The sequence below is a fragment of the Castor canadensis genome, chromosome 5 (genome assembly GCF_047511655.1).
Source record: "Castor canadensis chromosome 5, mCasCan1.hap1v2, whole genome shotgun sequence".
Lineage (NCBI taxonomy): Eukaryota > Metazoa > Chordata > Mammalia > Rodentia > Castoridae > Castor > Castor canadensis.
This window is the reverse complement of record NC_133390.1, coordinates 164963149-164987852: the sequence shown is the minus strand read 5'-3', so window position 1 is coordinate 164987852 and position 24704 is coordinate 164963149. Positions and strand designations below refer to the sequence as shown.

The 24704-nt window shown below is 44.4% G+C and overlaps 1 protein-coding gene across 11 annotated transcripts in view; it reads left to right on the top strand.

Annotated features, from left to right (window-relative positions):
• Nucleotides 1-24704, top strand: part of Ptprt (protein tyrosine phosphatase receptor type T) — a 1025960-nt gene that overhangs the window by 973432 nt on the left and 27824 nt on the right. For 7 of the 11 annotated variants that reach the window (XM_074074793.1, XM_074074790.1, XM_074074786.1 and 4 more), the window contains 9 exons: nucleotides 347-423; nucleotides 8744-8780; nucleotides 10170-10267; nucleotides 12490-12549; nucleotides 13261-13377; nucleotides 16722-16876; nucleotides 20107-20242; nucleotides 21332-21481; nucleotides 23305-23478. In XM_074074793.1, coding sequence (XP_073930894.1) covers nucleotides 347-423; nucleotides 8744-8780; nucleotides 10170-10267; nucleotides 12490-12549; nucleotides 13261-13377; nucleotides 16722-16876; nucleotides 20107-20242; nucleotides 21332-21481; nucleotides 23305-23478 — 1004 coding nt within the window. The remainder of the gene's footprint in view (nucleotides 1-346; nucleotides 424-8743; nucleotides 8781-10169; nucleotides 10268-12489; nucleotides 12550-13260; nucleotides 13378-16721; nucleotides 16877-20106; nucleotides 20243-21331; nucleotides 21482-23304; nucleotides 23479-24704) is intronic. The other 4 variants (XM_074074791.1, XM_074074788.1, XM_074074792.1 and 1 more) reach the window with 1 other exon arrangement.

Genomic DNA, 24704 nt, shown 5'->3' with positions numbered 1-24704 from the left:
GAAATGCCATGATGAAATCATTTACTATGTACAGTTTAATACCTATCAATAAAAAAAGAAGCAGGTGACTTACCAGCTCACTTAAGTAATGACAAAATAGTAATCAAAATGGAAGTTGGAAAATAAAGGAGGAAGTGCCTCCAGGTCCTTTTTAAGGCTAGTAACTTCCCTGAGCCTCAACTTCCTCATCTGTAAGTACCCTAAGGGAAACACTAAGGCTTAAATAAGAGTAGTATGGTATCTGGTATGCAGTAACTCACAAATAGTAGCTCTAAAGGAAGCAATTTCTGGCTCCTTACCCCAAGGCCTCTTACCCATTGTCCCCTGCTTTCTGCTCTCTCTACAGATGACCACTCCCGGGTGAGGCTACTGGTGCTGGATGGAGACCCACACTCTGATTATATCAATGCCAACTACATTGATGTGAGTGTCTTCATTGAGATCCTTCTGTGCAGGCTCAAGATCTGTTCCCAACTTGTCCCCCAGAACATGGCCCTTGCAGCACATGTTCAGAACAGCTTGGCCCCAACTTAACTTGCATGGTCCAAGTTCACTATCCACCTAAAGCTATATTCTCTTTCAGGAAGACTGGAGTCGCCTGCTCTATGGAGCCCCGGGACAACTGATTGTCTTATTCATTCACCCTATGCATTAATTTCTATATGTCCCTGTTTGTCTATTCAACCATTCATTTGAAGGTGTAGCCATTAGTGCAATAGACATTTGAAAGTGCCCACTATATGCTAGATGCTACAGGAACCATAAAGTGAAAAATGCCATAGTCTCTACCCTCTAAAACCTCAGAAAGGAGATAAGCTGTTCCCATCAATAATGCCAGGGCAAAGTAGAAAGTAGTAAGTGCCATAGGTTCAGATAAAATGCTACAGGGATTCTAAGGCAGGAAAAATATCACTTCTCCCATCAGGAATGCAAAATGTGATGTGAGCCAAAGCTTCAAACACAAGTAGAATTTAAAGTCAAAAGAGAGAGAAGATGGGTCTCTCACAAGATAACCGCACAGGCCAAGATAAAGCAGCTAGGAAGGAAATATACAGCAGCTTTACTTGAGGGGTTGAAGATGGTATGGTGGAAAGAGTGAAAAATCAGTTTGGCAGTAAATTCCTGATGGCGTAGCTGGCCAGACTGAGAAGGTCGGAGTTTATCCTGAAGGCAAGAGCTATTGCAAGTGTTTGATAAGGAGGTGACCCCTTCAGAACTGAGCTTTAAGATGAGTTATCTACTACCAAGGGTAAGACAGATAAGAGAGAGAAGATTCTGGAGTTAAGACAACCAAGTAGGAAAGAGACTGCTTCAGTAGTCCAGATACTACCAAGGAAGGGATTCAACTCAACAGAAGTCAAGAAGGGCCCATGTAGAAGTGAGAGAGTTTGGATTCTCATGTGGATCATTTTTCTGTGTGCCCTAAAATCTGTTCCCCGTTCTTCTCTGCTCCACTTTGCCTTGGCAATGGTAGCACATGTGTAGGGTTCAGGGAGAGAGAGAAGCTGACTCTTTAATGAGAAGGACTGATGGGACGTTGGAGGTCTATAGAGAGAAAGAAAATAATGTATACTCTTCTCTCTCCCTTCCTGGGATGGCAGCTCCAGGCTAGCTGCATCACCTCATCTGCAGCTCCAGCTTCCTGCAGTTAGGCCCCCATGATTTCAGCTCCTGCCAGATAGCCCCAGATCCTGGGCTCTGGTAACTTCTCTGCCTCCCATTGTTCCATTAGCCGTAAGAATGGTCATAGCCTACAGCTGTTGCTAATCTCAAGGTTACCCTGCTGTTCTCTGTTTGGCATCTTGGCTCCTGTACTACTTGTGTCACAAACTCCCTGTATTGAATACCCTCTGTTTTAAACATCTGCAGTGGTTTCTATTCCTCTGACTGGACCCTGGCTAACAAAGGATGTACTATGAGGTCAAGAGCTGGGGCTGGAGCTTCAGTGGAGATGAAGCCTTCCATGCCCCTTTTGGAAGATTTCACAATGAAGTGGGCAGTTCTGAGTAGATGAGAGCAAGGTGCTTCAAGCATCACCCACCATGCAGTCAACCTTTTCCCCATGCATCTAGTATTCACTTTACAGCCAGCAGACCCTCCACTGTGTACTAGAAATGCTGAATTTTCAAACCACGCCTGTGACCTAAGATAGACTCAATCTGGTGAGGGGGTCAGAGAGGAAAAAAAGACCTTCACAGATCAGGGACAATGGGTCAAAGTCCCAAGGTGCAGAAAGGTGGCCAGCAAAGGCTTCCTGGAGGAGGTGACACCTCAGTCCTGCTTTAGAGGATGATGGAGAGCCGGACAGTCTAGTTATGATGGTAACCTAAGAATTATTGATCATAACCTATGTGCCAATATCACTTTAACTTGTATCTCTAAGTGTCACTACTACCCATTTCCAGATGAGTAAGCTGAGGCTAGGGTAACATGTCCAGAATCACACTCAAAGAGGCAAGGGAGGAGAAGCAGGAGTTTTAATGAGGAGTGTTCTCCCTGCCCCCCTGCAAATCCTGCTGCCTCTAATAATTACATAAGCAGTAACAACAGCAATGGACTTTTAATGAGTCACTCCTGGACCCTCTCAAGACTTTTTTTTTCCTTTGGCAGTAATGGGATTTGAACTCAAGTGCTCTACCACTTAAGCTATGTCCCCAGCCCTGTTAGCTTTAGTGATTTTTTTAAATAGGGTCTTGAGTTTTTGCCTGGGCTGGCCTGGACCTCCAATTTTAACATCCTGCATAGCTGGGATGACAGGTGCAAACCACCATACCTAGCTTTTATTGGTTGAAATGGGTGTCTCACAAACTTTTTGCCCAGACTGACCTCAAACTGCAATCTTCTTGATCTCTGCCTCCCAGGTAGCTGGGATTACAGGTGTGAGCCACTATGCCTGGCTCAAAACTTCTTAGTACCCCTTCACAATGGGTCTTATCACTCCCATTTTCAGATGGGGCAGCTGAAGTTCGGAGAGATTGCAAAGCTTGTCTAGCCATGCAACTGCTCAGTGGCAGAACCAGAATAGGAAACAGAGCTGAATGACTACCCATCCTGTGCTTGTTCTCCTTCCCCTTCACCTACCCCTGAAACTACTCCATGCTAGCATTCAGTGCGGACTTGGTTAGCACATGTTGTCCAGGCTCAATTGGTTCCTTCCTCTTCTCCTTTATCTTGTATAAGTGGATGTGAAGGTCCTAAGGGCCACAGCACATATGGAGTCTTGCAGGCCAGAGCTGCTGTATCTATCTGGCACTTGTCATCTAAATAGAAAGCCCCAGGAAAAGTCACTTCCCTAGATTGATGCTCAATCCACAGCTGAGTGAGTGTCTGACTACAGTCTGAACCAAGAAACATTGGTGTTGTATAGGCAACAAATGAAATTGCTTTAAATGCAAGTTAATCTCTACAATGCTGATGCTAATCACACCTCTCATTTCTATCATGCTCTATCATTAAAAGGCCTTTTGCAAGCCTTTAAACACAGGGAAGCAGGGGCGGAGGTTAAGAGCATTGCCCAAGGTCACACAGTTAGAACACACCACACCACCTCTTGCTCTCTGTATAAAGTAGATTGTGCAGCCAAGCCAAATGCCTGTGCCACACGCTGTCCTAAAAGGCAATGTTGGACCCTGAGCTGGATCTCAGTGGTTATGATCAAGGGCTAATGAGACTATAGTCAGGAATTTGGTCCTTGTTGGATCTGTTGAATCTAGACCTTTTTGGCGACTAGCTTTGTGATTGTGGACAAATTACTTATTCTGATATCTGTGAAATGGAGTAATAACCTAGGCCCATGAATATATGATAACTGATGTAAAGTACCTGTCAGGGTCCTAAAAGGAAACAGAGACTCAAAGGAAGTGACCAAGGAAAGTTTAATAAGGACATAGGGTGTAGAGTCTTTGGCTTGGCAACAGCAAAGAGCTCTCATCAAGACTAGACAAGCAGAAAGAGTGGTTGTAAGGGGAAAGGGTCTCTCCAAGGAGAGTGCTGCCCAACAAGAGCTGTAGCCTTGATAGGGACAGACTAACCTCTGCTGACCTGGTAAGGAGGATGCTAGAAGGACATGCCCTAATTTCTTGCTGGCCTCTGAACTTCTGCTTCTGCTCCTGGCTGGCTAAGAGTACCCAGAAGCAGGAGGGCATGGGAGCCCACAGTGCACGTCATCTGGTCAGCATCCCATGGCACAGAGCAGAGTGTGGGAGGGAAGGTAGGGTGGGTGTGGTGGGGGATCAAAGAGAAGACACCAAGCACAGTGTTACCATTGTGGGATGGGAAGTAGCAGAACCACATTAACTGTTAGCCTACTGTATACTTCAGCAAATTCTTGAGGACCTCATGAAGGTTCCTGGCATACACACACATACACACACACACACACACACACACACACACACACACACACCCCTGCTCCTTCTTTGCCTTGGTCTGCACCCAGTCAGAAGCCTTCCCGGCTCTCCAAAGAGCTAACTGCTCTAGTTAGAATCCTATCTCCACAATTGGATCTTGACAGTTCATTAAAATGACTCCATTTGGATAATGAGCTGGATGGGACCAACCCTGTCTGGGCCTCCTGAGGCCATGGTCTGCTGCTGTCTGAACCATCGGCTGGCAGGTTTGTTTGCACACCCAAAAATGTATTGGCCACTTGAATCTGTTATAAATTACCAGCCTGGAAATAAATATCGTATCTGGGTCCCCAGTAAGTAACAGATGCAGGAGTGCAGAGTGAGATAAATGCATTTTGGATGCAAACCTCCTTCCCATTGCTCATAGACAGATGGAGGCAGGCCCAGTGCTGGTTTGCAGTCAAGCTGCGTGCTGTGTAGGTGGGACTTAAATGAACTCAAAGTTCTTTTAAGGTTAGGAAGTTTTCAGTATGAGCACTTGGCAAATCCCCAGAGGAGACCCAATTGAGCAGTACATTTCCTTTTATCTCTTTTGCTGAAGAGTCTCGTGGTTTGAATGTTTTCTCTTTGGGGACTGTGTGGGTTTCTGGAGGCTCGGGAGGGTCTCTTTGCTCAGATGCAGTGTGGAGACAGTGTAGAGACAGGCACACAGCATGCATGCTTTCAATATGTTTTTAATAAAGCCTGATGGGCCGGGCAGATTTCTTAGTTGCTAGGGACACAGCCATGAGTAAACCAGGTACAATCCTGCCCTGGAGGACCCCCATTCACTGGGGGAGACAGACAACAAGAAAGTTAATGAATACAGACTTGTGTGTTGTCTGATGATGACAACCCTGAAGAAAAGAAAAGGGAAGGGAAGAGAAACAGATAGTGTGGCCAGAGAAGGACTAGGACTATCTGGGGTAGTGACTGGCAAGACAGTAGAAAGCCGGAGGGAGTTAGAAAGCAAAGCACTCTGTTGTCTAGGAATAGGCATGGAAGGCACAAGGAATGGTCAATGCTGGCACCTCTGGACAGAAAGGTGACTGCTGCTCCTAAAAAGAGCAAATAGCCTGTGAGTGATAGAGACAGCAGTGGGAAGACTAAGCAGATCATTGGAGGCATAGAATGGGAAAGGCAGGACCATTGAGAGGCCTAAACTTGGCTTAATTAAGAAGTCAATTAAACTACCACCTCCTCAGAGAACATTACTCTGGCCTCATGGCTGAGTCAATTCCCATGAGTGCTCTACAGAGACCCACATCTCCTCCATGGTGGCTCTTATCCCAGTTTGTTGATGCCTGCAAACTGCTCTAAAGCAACGCTCACGTCCGTCTGGCCCACTTGCATATTTTCACTTATGCATGTAGTCGTAGGTTCCCCCTTAACACTATTCATTGAATATCAAATAACTGAACCAATGAATGAAAGGACAAAATAGTCAACCTCAGCCATCTACTCTCAGTTGAAATGTGAATTTCTTACTCAGAATTTTATCCCGTTGACTTTCTTGGTAGTGCTAGGTTTTGAACTCAAGGTCTTGTACTTGCTAGGCAAGTACTCTACCACTCCAGCCCCTTTTCCATTAGTTGTTTTTCAGGTATGGTCTCATGCTTCTTGCTCAGGCTGGCCTTGGATTATAATCCTCCTCCCTATGCCTCCAATATAGGTGGGACTACAGGTGTGAGCCATCATGCCCAGCCCTATTGACTTTCAAGAATAATAAAATCTTTTAAGCCACAGTTTCTCCAGGGTCTATGGTTTTTCAGTCCATGCATTCAGGAGGTACCCCAACATCACCTCAAAAACATATTCCACCAACCAGTCTTTGCTGAAAATTACACTCAGCTCTGTACCATGACCTAGTGGAGAAGAGTATAAAAATACTCAGCATATCACATGTCACTGTGTTCACTGGGCATATGCAAAGGCCTGCTGGGTCTCTTAGGAAGAAAGAATTACATCTGCTTCACAGAGGAGGTAGCATATGAACTTCTGGTTGGTAAGGCTGGAACACAGGGCGCATGGGATTCTGGGAGCAGATGGAGAGGAACAACTGGAAGAGATGTTAGAAATGAGAATAGAGATAGGTGCTTAGCTCCAGGCTGAGGCATTTTGGGCTTTATCCCGCAAGCAATGGGGAGCCACTGCAGACTCATGAATGGGAAAATGACTCCTTCAGATGTTCAATGAAAAGCTCACTGGGGCAGGAAGCAGATGGGCTATGAGGTGAAAGTGGAGCCACAGAGATTAGTAGGAAATTGACGCTGTGGTCCAACCAGAGAGGATGAAGGCTGTGGAACTAAGTGATGATAGGGATGGCAGAAGACGATAGGCTTGAGAAACCACATTGTCTCAGGCCCTAGGGGACTGTTTTATGCTCACAATCCTACTCCAGAAAACTCCTGAGTCTAATTCTTCTGGCCAGTTTCCACAGTCCTAGCCATTGTGACATGGAGGAAGAGGTAGCTCTTCCTAACTCTCAGGGGAAGGCTCAGTTACAATACTAACAAAGAGGAGGGCTGAGCATCCTGGCACCCCTCTAAAAGTATGGCAGGCCCAGTTAGTCATGGTAAGCTCTTAACAAATACCTGACAAGTAAACAATAACAATAATAGCAAAGACATACATGTCAAATCTTAGAATCATGGCGGGCACACAGTAATTGTTCTATGTTGACTCATTCAGTTTGAACAATGATATGATTTAAATTTTTTTACTCATTTTACAGGAGAAATAATAATAACTGAGGCACAAAGAGGCAAGTAACTTGCCCTGAACTACATGGCCTAGAAGGGACAGAGCCAATATTCAAACTCAGGCAGTTCAGTTGCAGAGTTCATGGTACACACAATCCCAAACTATACTGACTTTCCAATTGTGTTGCCATAGCTTGCTTTGGGTGTTTGCTCTGAGTCTCACACAATGCTAGGCTCTGTAGGAATATTTTCAGACTTAAGAGGAAGAGTTTGTCAACTAAATATCTTCACTAAGTAGTTAGGACCACCACTCAAGCTGAGTTTAGTGGCACTGATGATGTCTATGTGGTTAATCTGACAATTCTGGTCACATAACCTTTGCCTTGGGTCACTGCTAACAATCACTCTGAATATGACCAGAAATTGGAAAGAACAAGTGAAAACCTAAAGTAGAAGAATGTACAGGGTACAAATACACTAGTGTTTGAATCAGCAAGTGGATCCAGAACTTCAGCGCTGTCACATCAACTGTACAAAATGCCATTCAGGTAGCAAATCTGGCTTATTTCCTAAAGAAAGAGGCTTTGCAACATCTCAGCTATTTGATAGGACAAAAAGGCTATTTGGCAATGTTTATGACCAAAGAAAGGCTCATCAAACTTTAGGTCTTATTTTTTCTAGAGTTGTTTAGCCATAAAGGTTAGGTGGACTTCAGAACACTTCTCCATTCATAAACTCCATAGTTGGCATTTGTGTTTTTTAAAAAATTAATCCATTCATTCATCCACTTAACATGAATTTTATTCAATGTTCTGAACTAAATGCAGATCAGTCAATATTTAAAACTTAAGCTCTTACTCACTATGATATAGTACCTCTCTGTAACAAGAAAGGGGACCCTCCATGTATGTATGCCACATTCAGGCAAAAGAGAGGGTCACCTTCAATCTTTTCCACAATGACTAGAGTTATGGGCCAGCAGGGTAATACCATACTAGAGACCAGCAGGGATCATGGGAGCTCCATGTAATGCATATGGAAGTCAGAAACCGGTCTTTAAATCAGTGAGTAGCTTCTGGGGTCTCCAAGTTCACATTTCCATGAGGTTCTCTCTGTAGCAAGATCTTTCATTATAAGCCCAAATGTGTTGGCAGAGAAAGCAATGTGGTATCCTTCTCATTTTCTATTCTAATTGTTACTAATGCAAAGAATCAGCAACGGAATTGTTTTCTTCTGTTTTCTCTTCTGGGAGTCACCTAGGGCCTTGTACAGTGTTCTGAATTCAGTCATGGCTTAAGAAAAACCTGGGCATGACTGATGTCTCCTGCAAGCCTGAAAACTCTTTCTCCCCTGTTTATGAGTGTATGAGCATAAGAAATGCTCACTCAATTTTGGCTCCCAGTGTTACTGGCTTCTAGGCAAAACTGTACAGATACCTCACGAGTAACCATAATAACAGCTAACATTTAATGACTTTCCAAGTGCTTCACAAGAATTATCTTGTTTAATCTTTGCCACTTGTCTGGGAAATGGTTGATGCTATTTGTATTTCACCTGTGAGGAAGACAAGCTGGGAGAAGATATTTATTAATATTGTACTGTTTGCAGACTTTTACTGTAGACCCCTCACTGTGCTTTCCTCCTACTATCCAGGGATACCATCGGCCCCGGCACTATATTGCAACTCAAGGTAAGAGCTCTCCCTCCACCTGGTGCTTCCTAGAGACCTCAAGGGCACCAGGGAAGAGGGCTTTCTGGGAAATCATTGCGAGACTTCTTGTCCTCTCCTCCTATACCTGTTACCCAATGCTCCTTTCCAATAAAGAGCCCTGGCCCTTCCTTGGAAGAGAAGGACGAGCTTCAGGTGGCATGGAAACCAAAGAGAGCAGGGCTGGAGAGAAGAAATGTGACAAGGTCGGCTATAGGAGGGAGGGTGGGAGGAACTATCTGTTGCTAGGAAATGTCACTAAGAGGAAGGGGACCAGACAGGGCAGACTAGCAGGTGCTACTCAGCAAGGCTGGAGCTGAGGGTGCCTTTAACTCCTCAATGAGTATGTGTCCATAAGAGAGATGCAGTCAGCTGCCCTTGGAAGTAACTTGGCAGTATGTTGCCAGATGGCCTAAAGTTAATCATACCTTTCAAATCTTTCTGGGAAGAAATTCTGTCAACATATATAGATAACTATAACATATATATATATATATATATATATATATATATATATATTGACAATAACATACATAAAATACTTTCACAATGTTATCTATAATAGAAAAAAGTGAAAAAACTTAAATGCTCAATAAATATTAGGCAAATTTGCTGAATAAAAAGTATACCTCCACATTGTAGCAAACTTTGCAACTGTGAAAAATATGATGCTGGAGAAGAATTTTTAAAGGTATTAAAATGCTTATGACAGACATGCTTAGTGCAGTAAACACCTACATATATCTATAAATGTAGAAAAATACTATTCAAACTTTTATATCAAATAATGAATTACTTTTGTAATTTTAAAAATGATGAAGATCCAGGACATTCAAAGGGTAATTTCCTAGAAATTGCTTTGGGCTATCAGATCCTTGTCCTTTTTTTTTTAAACCCCTTTTTATGATTTTTTTTCCTTTTCAGCCTCTAGCAGTTGTCAAGCTCAAAATCTTGCACCTACTGCTTTTGCCCTCAACAGCAACTCCCTCCATCTCCCCTGCCCCAATTTCCTTCCTGTCCCTCATTGAGATCCTGGAACCCAGTCTTTTGAAAACTCCCTGGGATACAACATAACATATAGTCCAGATAAGGCAATATCCCAGGAGAAAGGGGGATGGTGGGCTGAGCAGTGTGGGGCAAGAGCAGGAGAAGACACTGCTGGCCATAATAGTTTGGAATATGGTTTTTCTCACCTATACTCCATTTTGACCCCCTGAGGCTCCCATGCCCCCAGCCTCAGTCTCAGCTACTTGGTGGCCTAGTAAGGATCATTTGGCATCACTCTTGCCCACCTATGTGGAGCCAAAAGGGACAACCTCTTAACTACTACCTTGGCCCTCAGTCTCTAACCATACCTGTTATCATTTGCAGGTCCCATGCAGGAGACAGTAAAGGACTTTTGGAGAATGATCTGGCAGGAAAACTCTGCCAGCATCGTCATGGTTACAAACCTCGTGGAGGTGGGCAGGGTAAGGCTCTCCTGTCGTCACCTGAACAGAGGATGCCAGAGATGTGCTCTGGAGTACCTCTGTTCCCTGAATTGGGCCAAGTGCCTCCCTAGTCAGCATCACATCCTCCCAACAGCCTCTGGAGGAGCCAGCATCCTTCCTACTTCACATTCAAGCAGTGTCCTTTCCCTTCAAGTCCCCATCCTTTTCTCCACCCTCACTCTCTGTTGATAATGTCATCCCATATATTTAGAGGAAATTAAAGCCATCAGACATGACCTCCCTCATCATCACATCACAAGCTAAATTCTACTTGTCTCTACAATCATCTTCTCATCCTTCCCCTCTGTTGTCAACTTTAGCCATAAGAAATTGATGATTTGCCAACCAAAAATGTTCAAGTATTAGCCATTTCTTATGGCTGAACCCAATACAACAGAAATTGAATCTCAGCCCTTTCAAAGCTTACCTTAGTACCCTGAATCTCAGATTCTGGCCAGGAATTTTCTCATTTCCTCCATCTCACTTGAAAACTAAGTTTCTTCCTCATTACTAGATTATTCCCTTCATCGTGCAGCATCCTGTCACCATCAAAAGACAAAATGGGAAAACAAAAACGATTTTTCTGTCCCCATTTTTCTGCCAAAGTCTAAAGACGCACACGAAGTCTCTGTTTCTTCACTCCGTTCTCTTCTATCCAGTCCAACATAGCTACTCTTTCCATTCCACCGGCAGCAGTATTGTCAGTGTCACCCACATCCTTCATGTTGACAGACCCAACCGTCACTTCTTTCTTCTCATCTGCCTCCTCGCAGCATCTGATGCTTTGTTACCCGTCTTCTTCCCTAGACATCAAAACTTTACTGTTCTTCAGAGCTCAGACTTTGGTCTCTCTCTCTCTCTCCCCCCTCCTCTCTTTCTCTCTCTGCTCTGTTTAGACTCTATCCTAAGTTGTCTTTAACTAGGGCTTAGAAATGGGACTGCTTTTCCCAGCTTGCTTTTGCCTAGTTGGTTAACTGTGGCCAGTGGGTGGGTGGACTGCACAGTTTAACAGCAGGCATTCAAGCATCAGGCCTCCTTGTATGTATGTGAACTGACTAAAGAGTGGGCAGGTAAGTGTTGCTTGGCAAGAATCAAGGGATCTATAAAGATAAAGTTCCCTGGCCATAGTCTAAGAAAGGGGAAGCTAGGCTGTCATAATGCAATACAAGAGTGTGGACATCTCTTGTCCTAATAGGGAGCAAGGGCCTGATGAAACTTTATCCTTGCCTTTACTCTTATCTGGCCCATTTCCCTGTTTTACAGATGAGGACACAGACTCAAAGAAGGGAACAACTGTCCTAAAGACACCCAGTCAAACCTAGGCACAAAATTGAACTCTTGACTCTCATGATTCCTCTGTTTAGACTGGTCCCCAGGGACTCAGGCCCAGCTTCCAGCTACTGTGGACAAAAAGGCTAGCCCGGAGTTCAAGAACTCAGAGGCAAATTCCAGCCTGGCCAGCAACACATTGATAAAAAAGATTCCCTTAATGAGAGACCATGAGTCTAAATTAGATTTTGGAGGAGAATAGTCTCTCAGAGGAACTCCTGCTAGTAGGCATGCACTGTGCCAGACATGATACATTAATTTTATCTCACAATAACATACAAAAGCAATGCTCCTGGTTATCATTCAGGCAGCCTGGGTTGGTATCCTGGCTCTATGCCTTGCCAACAGTTCACTTTGGGCAACTTTCTTGACTTCCCTATGTTTAGATCCTCATCTGTAAAAAGGGGATAATAATAATAATATTTAAGATTGTAGTGATGAGTAAATAAGGCATAAATCAGTCATAGGACACTTAGTAAACAGTGTTAGAGTAAGTATTAAACTGAGTCTCAAAGAAGTTCCAGCACTTTCTGGAAGTTCCTCAGTGTTAGAACTAAACAATGAATCCATTTGCCTCCAAACCCTGTTGCCCTGTATCAGTGTTTCCCTAAGTGGGTTCCATGGGATGCTAGTCTGCAGGATATTTAGTGAGAAGAGGGTTCCATGGTTAAATAAGTTTGGGAAATGCTGTATCCTCTGTCCCTTTTGGAGAGTCTTAAGACACAGCATTAGCACATTCGAGGAGCTGAGTAGTCCTGTAGCAAAGCAGCTTGTTGAACTTTGTTGAATCAGCATTTCCCAAACTCATTTGACCACAAAACCTTTTTTTTGTTTGTTCTTTTGTTTCTTGTTTTTTACCTAACACCTATTAGCACCCAGCGGAACACACTGTGGGAAATGCCACGCTAGGCCGTGCGGCGTCCCCCGGAATGGTAATAATGCTTTTGTTCTTTTAAGGGGAAAACCATCTCTTCTCCTCTGCGGAATGTGACTTAGAGTCAAATGTGGGAATAGCTTGCTTTTAGACTTGGTACCCAGAGCCAGGGCAGAGAGCAGTTGCGAGTCTTCCCGTTGAGCCCAGACCTTCCATCCTTTTCCCAACTAAGAGCCTTTCTCCTTCCAGTCCCCAATTACCACCTCTTAAAAATGACCCTCTCCTGACCACTTCTGCTTCCACCTCCTTACTGTTTCCCTCCTTTTATTCTCATCTTTGCTCAGTTGATAGCACTGAGCTGTTCCAGCCTTATAAGAATAGAAAGGGAACTCAGCCCAAAGTAGAAAACTGACCATATTACCTTGGACAAACTGCCAAACTTGAGTGTAATTTTCATCTGCAAAATGGGAATACCCACCTACCTCACCTAGTTGTCTGACCACAGTGTGATAATGCATTGGAAAGTCTCAAGGAGCTCTGCAGAAAAGGCACTACTCATATTTCTATGGTCCTCATGCCTCTGGGAGTGACCTTGGCCCTATGCACTTTGACAATCCCTGGCCATTTGAGCACCCCATGGATGGAAATGCCACCAAAGTCTCCCCTGGGTTATTTAAATAGAAAAGTCGAATGAGATAGTTTCTCACACTCAGCCATCTGCTCATGCATCCTTGTCTCTGTCTTTTCCCTGTTTTTCACTGGGCCACAGGTGAAGTGTGTACGATACTGGCCAGATGACACGGAAGTCTATGGAGACATTAAAGTCACCCTGATCGAAACAGAGCCCCTGGCAGAATATGTCATCCGCACCTTCACAGTCCAGAAGGTAAGATTCCCTTGGCTGTGGGCAGCTTATCTACCAAGTCATCTGGCATGTCTATTCACTCAGACAGGTAGAGACCAAAAAGGTCTGATCTGTGCACAGCACCACACTTAGTACCAAGGACAGATCAGCAATCAGGTCAGACTTCAATCCTCCCACAATGGATCCCACAGAAAGTAGAAGGAACAAACAGCCTTCAACAGACAACTCAGGGGAATGACACATGGTGAAAAAACCACAAGGGAGCAATAATATGGGGAAATCAGATAGAGCTTCCCCAGAAGAGGAGGAATTTGGAGCAAAGAATAAAAACAAGAAAGCACCAGCAAAAGGGTAAAAAACATGCAAAGCATGAAAGAGAAAAAGATCTCAACATGTCCTAGGCCTGTGGTCCTATAGAAGATATATGTCAATGTCTGGAGACATTTGGGGTCATAACAACTTGGAAGGGGCAGGTTGTTACTGACATCTAGTGGGTGGAGGCCAGAGGTGCCAATCTATAACTTGCATGCACAGCACAGCACAGCCCCCATATCAAAGAATCATCCAGTCCAACATATTGGTTGTGTCAAGGTTGAGAGATAATGGTCTAGACATTGATGAGCAAGAACAATATCCCAAATAATAATTTTACCTGTATGGTTCAACTATTACATAGTCATTGCTATTCTATCAGGCAGCTATTTTTTGACTGATAATAGGGTTACATCCCAGTAAACCCATTGTAAATTGAAAATATCGTAACTTGAAAATGCATTTAATAAAACTAACCCATTCAATGTCATTGCTTAGCAACACAGGATCCCAAGTATATCACAGAGTATTGTTTAGCCTCATGATAGTGCACTGAGTGGGAGTCCAGCGTGCCTTATCACAAGGAATATTATAGCACATATCACTAGCCAAGGAAAAGATCAAAATTCAAAATAAGATTTCTCCTGGACACATATTTCTTTTGCACCATCATAAAGTCCAAAAATCATGAATTGGAACCATTGTAAGTCAGGTATGTGTGTATTATAACCATTGCCATTTACTAAGCACTGATTAAACCAGGTGCTCTAAGAGCTTTGCATAGATTAAATCATTTAATCTTCCCCACACCCAGTGAAGCAGATACTATTTTGTCCCCTTTTAATAGGTGAAGACATTGAGGCACAAAGCTAAATGCAGGTGTCTAAAGTTGCCTAGGTGTAAGTTGATAAAATTAGAACTTAAACCTTGGTCCCTGAAGACCTCTGCTTCTTTCACTACACAGTATTTACCCATTTTCTAAAAGCAACCACTTTAATGTGGCCCCAGGACCAAAGATGCAAAAGAGACTAGGGACTTAAATGCTTTGAGAGATGCCATTGGAGATTGGACAAGTCCTTAGGGAGGACAAAGCTGGCTCCCATGATGACTGGAGCACAGAATGTGTCCTGATATTCTTAGCACAGGAGCACTGTTCGTTCCCAGCGGCTCCCCACTCAACATCCATTCTCCTAAAGTCTGCAGACTCAGGTGGAAAAGTCAGTAAGTAGGTGGGCTCCCTCCACTGAGAAGATGGAAGACAATAAGCCCTTGGATGGTGTCTTGGGTAAGGTTCCTTAGAGGCAGAGCCTGAGGCAAGGATTCTGATGTATGTGGTGTGTTGGGGAAGTCTCAGGAGAAATGCAAGAGAGGGCAGCCAAGCAAAGGCACAGAATCCAGTAAGTCTATCCAGGGTCTGTTCCACAGGGGACCTCCAGGACATAAATTGTACCATAGTTATCCCCGTTGTGGCAAAAGCCAGACTTTTGGGATACCTCATCAATGAGTCCACTGACTAACCACCACTGAGAGATGGCTTCCAGAGAAAGCCAGCTCCTGACAATGAAGGGCTCATGTCTAGAAAAGAGGACAAGTGGAGATAAAGTCAAGGCAGCCAATACTCAGTGCAACTGAGGTCCATGTGCACAGTCCCCATGAAGAGGATCAAGGTGGGAACCAGCCCCATCCATTGTTTGTCTGGTTAGTGCTGAGAATGGGAGGAGGACTGAAGAACAGTTTGCTGAGTCCTGTCCCTATGCGCTCGCTATATGCCCCTCTGCCTCAATCCCCTTCATGTCTTCAGCTGGGTAGTACTTACTCTTCAGTGTCATCATGATGATAAGTGCAAATTGTGCTGCCAAACAGCCAGAATGAAAATTATCACTTTATAACTTACTAGTTGTGTTACTAAATCTTGCTAAGCCTCAGTTTCCTTATCCATAACTGGGAGGTAACAATATGAGGAATGGTCTGAAGATTAAATGAATTAATACATTGAAGTGACTGGGACATCCCCAGTGCTTAACAAATGTTAGCTATTGTTTCACTGTTAATATGTTTCAGGATTCAAATCAAGTATTGCCTCCAAAGGAAGCCTTCTGTGATTTCATCTATCCCCAGATCACATTAGCTGAACTGTTATGTGCACTTCAGTAGAATTGCCCCTGTAGGACTCTTGCTCCCCAAACAGGCAATGAACTATTCCAGGGGCAGGAACTGTGGCTTTTATTTCCTCCTTCCTAGTGCCAACACAAATCTAGGCACAAATAACCCCTAGTGAATATTGTTTAGCATGGGATGAGCAATCAAATGGACTTTTCCTGTTCAATGAGCTCGAAAAATGTGCAGGAGATCACTAAGTTAGAAAAAAGTCAACAGAGTGAGCTGCGTAAGCAAAGACTGAGACAAGACTCAGACATGGGTCCTGTCTGTGGGGAGTGGGAAAACCATGAATGGCTGGGAGTATCTCTGGGTGAGACAGGAGGAGGGGAAGGGGAACCCACTGCCTCCACCAGTTAGAGAAGCTCTGCTTTTTGTTCCCCATCCTATAATACTAAATAAGAATCTAATTAATAAAGTATTTCGCTAAATTTTCTAAGACTTAAAAGCCATGTATACAGTCACTAACCAAGAAAACTGGGAGACCCCAGATTGCAGCCCCTGAAAGGCCTCATATTCTATGGAAACACGTGGAACTGGGTCTTCACTGCCATCATTTCTTTAATCTGTCCTACTGAATATACCTTCAGTGAAATCCTTGTCACAGGGACCCCTGGGCAAACACTGGTTGTCTCTTAGAGGACTTGGAATGCATCAGCACACTAAAGGCTCTGAGAAGTCTTGCAACATAGCAACCCGTTACCCACTTCACGTTTAATAGTTTCACATTTTTCAAATGTAACTCATCACAGAGTCAGGCTGGCAGTCACAGCTGTCGACCCTGCAAGGGCCTTGTTCTCCCTGGACAGCAGGAAGGCTGGGCCTTCAGTGCTACATCTCTAGCTCCCCTTGATGAAGGCAGCAGCTGGAGGAACAAAGGCCCCTTCTCTCCTCAGAAAGGCTACCACGAGATCCGGGAGCTCCGGCTCTTCCACTTCACCAGCTGGCCTGACCACGGTGTCCCCTGCTATGCCACGGGCCTCCTGGGCTTCATCCGCCAGGTCAAGTTCCTCAACCCTCCAGAAGCTGGGCCCATAGTGGTCCATTGCAGGTGAGTCAAAACAGCCCCCCTAACCAGTGTGCCTCTATGGCTCTTCTTCCTAGTGAGGGCCTCTCTTGTCCAGCAGACTTGATTACTTTCCCTAAAGACTTCCCTTCCTGTGCCCCAGGGCCCAAAACCCTTCTGGTGGAACCCAGATCCCAAGGGATAACATCAACAACAATAGCAGTAGTGGTCATTGTTCTTGTTTGTTGCCTTGAAATGGCAAGGTCACTGGAAATGTAGGTAGCATCTGCTACATTTACCTTGCACACCTGCCTGTGTTAGTTCACTTTTCATCCAACCTTGAGAGGTGGGCACTTTCATTCCCATTTTACAGATGAGGAAACTGAGCCACCTAGAAGGTAGACATGGGTAGGAAATGGCAGGACACTTAACAAGCTCCTCTCCAGGGCTCACTCACAGCTTCTTCACATGGTGGTGGGGTGCCTTGGTGCAAGCAGCTTTTCTTCATTTCCATTATCTTCAGAATTAATCACTGGTCTGCAGGGTCCTTAACAGAGACTAAATGGATGGCATCAGGCTGCCCCTTAGTATAGAGAACAGATATTTTTGCTTTGACCTAGAAAGTCTCATTGAGCATGAGTGACACATCTATGAATCCTAAATAAAGATGAAGTATAATGTCAAGGGCATGAGAATTGGAGGAGCCTGGACGTTTAGACCTGAAGGCTAGCCAGCCCTCAAACTCCTCCTTCCCGGTGCCCCTTCTTCCCAGTATGACCTTGAGTCTAGCCCATCTTTTTAGACTCTGCATGCTCAAATCATCTCATCTCTGTCTTGGCAATGTCCACATCACTCAAGTGACCAGGACAGATTCTGCAAACTGTGTAGTCTCAGAGCCAGCTCCTTCCTCACACTATATCCATTTGTCTCCTTTACAACAGTGGCTACACAGCCCCATTCCACAAATTGAGGATTCAACGGAGCCCTGTTGGGCTGTCTGCCCATTTGCTATGAATCCTTGCATCAAACCAACAACAACAGAACATTAGCACTCAACCCTATGTCTAAAACAGCAGCCAGAGGAAGGGTGAAGGCAGAGCACATGGCTTGTGCCTGTATCTCCATATCAGGTCACTATAATGCATCTGAGCAGAGTGGTACCCACTCCTGGGGCTATTATGGGTTAGATAATGTATACGAAGTGCCTGACAGAATCTCTGACATAAAGTAAGCACTTAAAAATACCACTCTTGTCATCCTCTTAATGTCATCCCCTCTCCAGATTGTTGTTAACAAATGCTTTAAGACAAAAGCCATGTCTTACATGTTTTCACACCCCATCTCCTAATACCAGTATCTGTGAATCATAAATGCTTGATAAATATTTGTGGAATATAAGTAGCAACTATTTATCCAGAAATTGCTATCAGGCAGGCACAGGTAAAATGCATGTAAGCAATTTACGTGCATTGTGCTTTTTACATGTAATTTTATGCAACTTATATATATTATACTATTACTGCTATTGGGTACGTTATGTGCATCATTTTATGAATGAGAGTAGTGAAACCCAGAGAGATTAAGTTATTTACTCAAGGTCACACGACTAGTAAGTAATAGAGCCAGGATTTAATCCCATGAGTCTCTTGTAAATATCATGTGTTTGATTACTATGTGATTCTGAAATAAACGTATCTTCAGTCCTAACAAGGACTCTGCCAGGAGGCATGTTATATGTGTGAGAATATTGAGGCTCACAGACACCAGGCAACTTGTTCACTGATGATAGATTTAAGACTAAAAACCACACCAAGCTGGTTCAGTCCCCTTAAGTTGAGAATGAAACTTTGGAGAACAAATGAATGAGTAGTTCACCTTCCTAGACATGTAGGCTCAGTCTATTGAGTCCCTTTGGAAGGGTGGAATATTGTGGGAGAGGTCTTCTGAAAAAGAATTAGTCATATTTCACTCAATTCAAACCATGAAATTTTATCACCAATGAAGACTTCTTCCTATGGGCTTACTTTCCAGATCACTGAGGTGATGGTCCCCACTGCCTACACTCCTTGAATTTATCAGCCAATATTGCTTTTCCATTTTATCCCATCTCTCCTTTTCTTTGCATTTCCCTGGATTTCCACATTTGTTAGACCAAGACATTTGTTTCCATGGAGGAAGCAAGATGTGAAACCATAGCTTCCTTGACAGTCTGCCTGGCCTTCCCTTCAAAACTGTGTGCAGTTAAGGCAAATGTTCTATTTGTCTGTGGTTCAGCAGCATCATTTTGGAACACACATGGCCATGCTCCATGGAGTTGTCTTGCTGTTTTATGATTTTTCTAATATTCTACTGACAAAGCCATCCAGGATCAGAAATTGAATATACATTGGGAAGCTTGATATTTGATAAAGGTCTTGGGGTGTCAGATGCTCCAATTTAATGATGCTCCTGGCTCATGGTCCTGGGGAAACAGGCTCAGGTGGTGCCAACTGCAGGACCTTGGATAGGGAACTCCAAAGTCACTCTTGCCTTTGGGACAGCTCCAAAGTCTGGTCTCTATTCTCCCTCTTTGTTATCTCTCTACTTCTCTTCCTTCTTTTAATCCATCAACCCTTTTGCTTTAAAGCCAAAATAGAAAGAAGGAGAAAAGAAGGGAGGAAAACAGGAAATACATGTTTATTAGGCCTTTGTAGTATGCCAGGGATCATGTTAAATGTTTTATGCTGTATAGCGGGATTATCTTTACCCTTCAGATGCCTGTGTGCATAATTGCTGTATAAGATATGTTATGTACTATAAAACTTAATAAGAAAGAAAGTGTAACATTGCATACTCTGAATTCAGACAGCCTAAGTAAAAGTCCTGGCTCTACCACTTACAGGCTGTGTGACCTCAAGCAAAGTAAAGCCTTCTGTGCCTTAGTTTTCTTACCTGTGAAATGGAGTGAGAAGCTTGCTAACCACCTCATAGGGAAGTTGATAAGTACCATTCATAAAGCACTATGTGGCTCTTTGCAAGTTCTAAGTGTCTAAGTGCAACAAAATAAGTCAGACCTGACAGCATTCCCCTAAAAGCAAGCATTACTCTCCCCCTTTAGAGAGAGCTGAGGCTTTCAGTGGGTCACTTGTTCAGCATTCCAAGAATGTTGGAATTCTAACTTCTCTATCTGACTTTGGCAGCATGCAGGCCTTTGGGTACAGGGCTGAATGGTAGGGGCCTCTCCACAGCTGGCCCCACCTCAAGATCCCTAACACAGATCGATCCCTCTCTTTCAGTGCTGGAGCCGGTAGGACTGGTTGCTTCATTGCCATTGACACCATGCTTGACATGGCTGAGAATGAAGGGGTGGTGGACATCTTCAATTGCGTGCGTGAGCTCCGGGCACAGAGAGTCAACCTGGTGCAGACAGAGGTGAGTCCTGGAGACTGAGCCAGCCATTTAGCTACAGCTCTAGCCAAGAAGAGGCATGGTCAAAAAGAGATGGGTGGGGGCATCCTGTACAAAGGGAGATGGGTATGGGGGAAGTGAGAGGGGGTGATCCCAGGCTTGTTATAGGAAGACCACTTTAGAAGCTAGGACACATCAGCCAAACCTGAGGGCCTGTGGTACAGAGACTTCCACCAACAATGAATGATGGCTAGTTCTCCATCTCTGAGGGCATCTAAGCAGGGTTGGAATGGTAGCTATCAGGGATTCTTTGAACAGTGTTCCAGCCTTAGCTGAAGGAGTATAGAAGGAAGGGGAAGGATGAGCATTCATAGAAGGTCTGTATGTGGCAAGCATCAAGTCAGTCACTGCAGGAAATGGCTTAAGCACCAAAGTTCTTGAGGACTTGAGATAAGGGCTAGAGGTTCCAAGAGAGACAATCCCACTAGTTGCTGAGTGGGAAGTGAGATAGGGAAGGAAAAAACAAAGAGTACTATATCAGGTTGTAAAACACTGTTAATAAGTGGAGTTCAGTCCTGCTGGGGAACTCTGAGACAGTGAGAAACATGCATCTACAATCTGTCCCACTGAAGAGGAGGGTCAACTTTGATTTTTTTATCCCCAACTCTCCATCTGACACTGCCTGAGGCCTCCTTCCTGGGGCCTTAACTCCTTGGTGCTTTTGGTTTCCCTATGCATAGCCCAAGTCTGCTCCTGGGAGCAGAAGAAAACCCTCAGCAGAGAATTGCAGGTTATTTGCAGCAAGCAGCCTTTGGCAGGTAAAGGTGAAAACTGAGAGGTTGTGGTCAGGGCATCAAGATCACTCACTATAACATGTCCAGAAGCTTCTCATTTTTATCAGGTGGAGTGCTGTTCCATCTTCTATAAAGAACAAATGCACCTTAGCTCAGGCAATCACTATGAAACATAGAGACTTAGCCCTTTGGGTTACAGGATAAACAGTAAAGTATAAGTTGTATCCATTCTTCACAGTCACAAGAGTCAACATGGAGAACAAAATCCCAGATTATGGCTCTTATCTGGTGCCCCTTTCTTCTCCCCTTGACCTTGCAGGAGCAGTATGTGTTTGTGCATGATGCCATCCTGGAAGCGTGCCTCTGTGGCAACACTGCCATCCCTGTGTGTGAGTTCCGCTCTCTCTACTATAACATCAGCAGGCTGGATCCCCAAACGAACTCCAGCCAGATCAAAGATGAGTTTCAGGTATGGGTAAATCCCAGACTTAATGACTGTCTCAGTCAGTCTGTGCTATTATAACAAATTTCCATAGACTGAGTGACTTAACAACAACCACATTTCTGAAAGTTAAGATATGGTGGGCATATGCCTATAATCCTAGCACCGTGGGGAGGGGCCTTTGCAGAGGTAGGAGGATCACAAGTTCAAGGTTCTCAGCCTGAGTTACAAAGCCAGTTTTGGCCTAAACGAAACAAAACAAACCAAACAAATAAACAAAAAATACACATTTCTAGAAGTTTACTGACAAATCTGGTGTCTGGGAGGGCTGTAGATAGCTGCCTTCTTGTAGTTTCACATGGCATAAAAAGAGAAGAAGCAAGTGCTTGTCTCTTCTTATAAGGGCACTAATCCCATTCATGCGGACTCCACCCTTATGACCTAATTACCTCCACTAGATCCAACCTCCTAATGCCATCACACTGGACATTAGGGTGGCAACATATGCATGGGGGAGGAGGAACACAAATATTCAACTTACAGCAGTGACCCAGCCAACTTCAGTGGTGCTGTGCCCATTTGCTTTCACTGTGTGAACTGAGATGTCTGTGCTTTCAGTCTGCAGGGCCAGATAGCTGCAGAATGCATTCTACAATATCAGATGCACAGCCATTATCAGGTCTCAACCACTCAGTGATAGCTGATGCTTGTTTTTAACTATCATTATGTTTTTGAACTGAGTTCTTAGTTCTTGTGGAAGAAGATCAGTTTGTACATACAGGAGTGAATTCCATGCTTCTTGTCCCTGGAGGAACTTGGGTTTTCTCTGTAGTTTCTCCATAGATCCTTGCTGCTCCAAGTGTGGTGTAGACTGGAAGCATCAGCATCATGTGGGAGTCCATATGGTCAGAATTATGAAAACATTGGTCTGAGTGGTCTAGATATGAATCACTGGGTAGAAAGCTGGAGTCCAGACTTTAATTCCAGGCCAGTACCAGGGCCCTACCTGGGCAACAAGAGCTGAGAACCAGGCAAGAGGAAACAAGGATGCACCAGGACTTGATTCAAGCCCATAGATAAGTGCTAGGCTCATGGTTCCATGGGCAGATACCCAAGCCAAGTCAATACATTAGTGCTCCTTCAAACAGTGTTTATTGATTTACAGCAGAGATAGTGTGCCAAATGACAGAAGGATGGAAAACATAAAACCCTGGTCATTGCACACAGATCTAAGTTATTGGCTGGGGCAGCTCTGTTCCCATATTGCAAGACTTACTCTGCATGCACAAACCCTGTAGCTTTGTAAACCTACTAGAGTTGCCTCTTGGGAATCTCTCATCCACCCTGAGTCACTCATCTAAACACCTTCCGTACTTCTATAATTTTCTCTTTGAGAAGAGTGCTGGTAAATTATTTTCCTCATCCCATGACACTTCAAATGGTGTTTAGCATTCATTAGGGATTCCCTACCCCCAACTCACCATATGCCCTTCTGGCTGGCCTGCCCTTTAATGCAACACTGGCTGAGTTGAACAACATAGTTCACATGGTTGACAGGTGTTGACAGCCTATGTCTGATCCTATGCAGGGGCATGCTGCTCTGCAGCCTTGGCATCTTGAGAGTATCACACAGTCCCTTGCAAATACCCTCAGCCCAAAAGTCCTGTAGCAGCAAGAAGGATATGACAGAATATCACCACTGTGGGAGAGGCATGGGTCCTGGGAAAGAGACAAGGGCCAAGTTTAGAGGGTACAGACAGATGAGTTAGACTAAACAGAAACATCACTGTCTCTTCTGCTCAGGGCAACCATCTGAACAGTACTTATCTATCCACCTTTGTGCCCAACAGACACTAAACATTGTGACCCCTCGTGTCCGGCCAGAGGATTGTAGCATTGGACTCCTGCCCCGGAACCATGATAAGAATCGGAGCATGGACGTCCTGCCTCTGGACCGCTGTCTGCCCTTCCTCATTTCAGTGGATGGAGAGTCCAGCAACTACATCAATGCAGCACTGATGGATGTAAGCTTATCCCTGGCAGAAATCCCTGCTGGCATTGCAGGGAAAAACTCCTTTCCAAGGTGGAGATGATGGCTGGACCCCAGGGACCTGACTCCACCAGCCACCTTGTTTCTGACTATTGGCCTTTGGGACTATGGCTCCCCTGAAGATTCTGGACAAACTCAGACACAATCTGTAGTCTTGGCACTTTAGTTCAAAGAGCCTGGAAAAAATAGATCAAAAGCTTAAAGTGACTCCAATGACAGCACAGGACTATGGTCCTGCCCCACCCCTTCCATCTCCCACAGAAATGGCTCTCAGTCTGAATTTCAGTTCTGGCAGTATTCCCCATTCCAGGTCTTAACCTGAGCTCTAGGGTCACAAAATGATGCAGACATAGGTCCTGCCTACTGGCACCTCCTATTCAGCTTCCCAGATAACTCCTTTGCAGAGGGAGAAAGAGGTGTAAAATAAATAGTTACTCAACAGATAGTTACTGGAAAAGTAATGGAAGGCAGTGAGGAACAGACCATTTTCCTGCCCTGTTAGGACCATTGTATCCTGATTTCTCAAAATTTTGTCCAAGAAAAGCACTCTTGGTTTGAGATTAAGGATGTCCTGTTCAGTGGACCCATACTTCTGTCACATATGCTTTTCCCTGGGTCTTCAAGCTACTTATGTTTGTCATCATTCCACCTTCAGGATGTAATGATGTTTGCAGCAGGATGGAACCATGGGCCACCTAGTCCCATTAATGCACTTTTCAGTAGAGGAAACTGAGACCAGATTGAGAGACTTTCCCAAGGTCACCCACAGAACTAGTGGCAAAAACAAACCCAGGGCTCCTGGCTCCCACTCTAGAATTCATTTCTTGAGCCTCCCCACAGTTTGCTTGATCCTGTAAGATGCCAATATCCTGCCTTCTAAGGCTCAGGACCAAGAACACCATCGCTTGCTGGTGATAAGTTTTTCCAGGTCTGTCATCCCTCCACTCCCCACTTTAAGATCATATTTATTTAGCCTATGTGGCCTTCCCGTAACCCTAAGAACAGATAGGAGAATAGAATGCTCTCTCTTGCAATCAAGGCCAACTACTTCTCTGATCTCTGATACTCCTAAACTTTCTCAGCAAGTTTTCTCAGCAAGAGTACTAGGTGTTGGAGTCAAGGAGGTGTTAAGAAGCCAAGGTCTACCTCTTTTCTCAAGAGGCCTGCCTGGCCTCAGCCAGTAGGTGGTTACATCCTCCA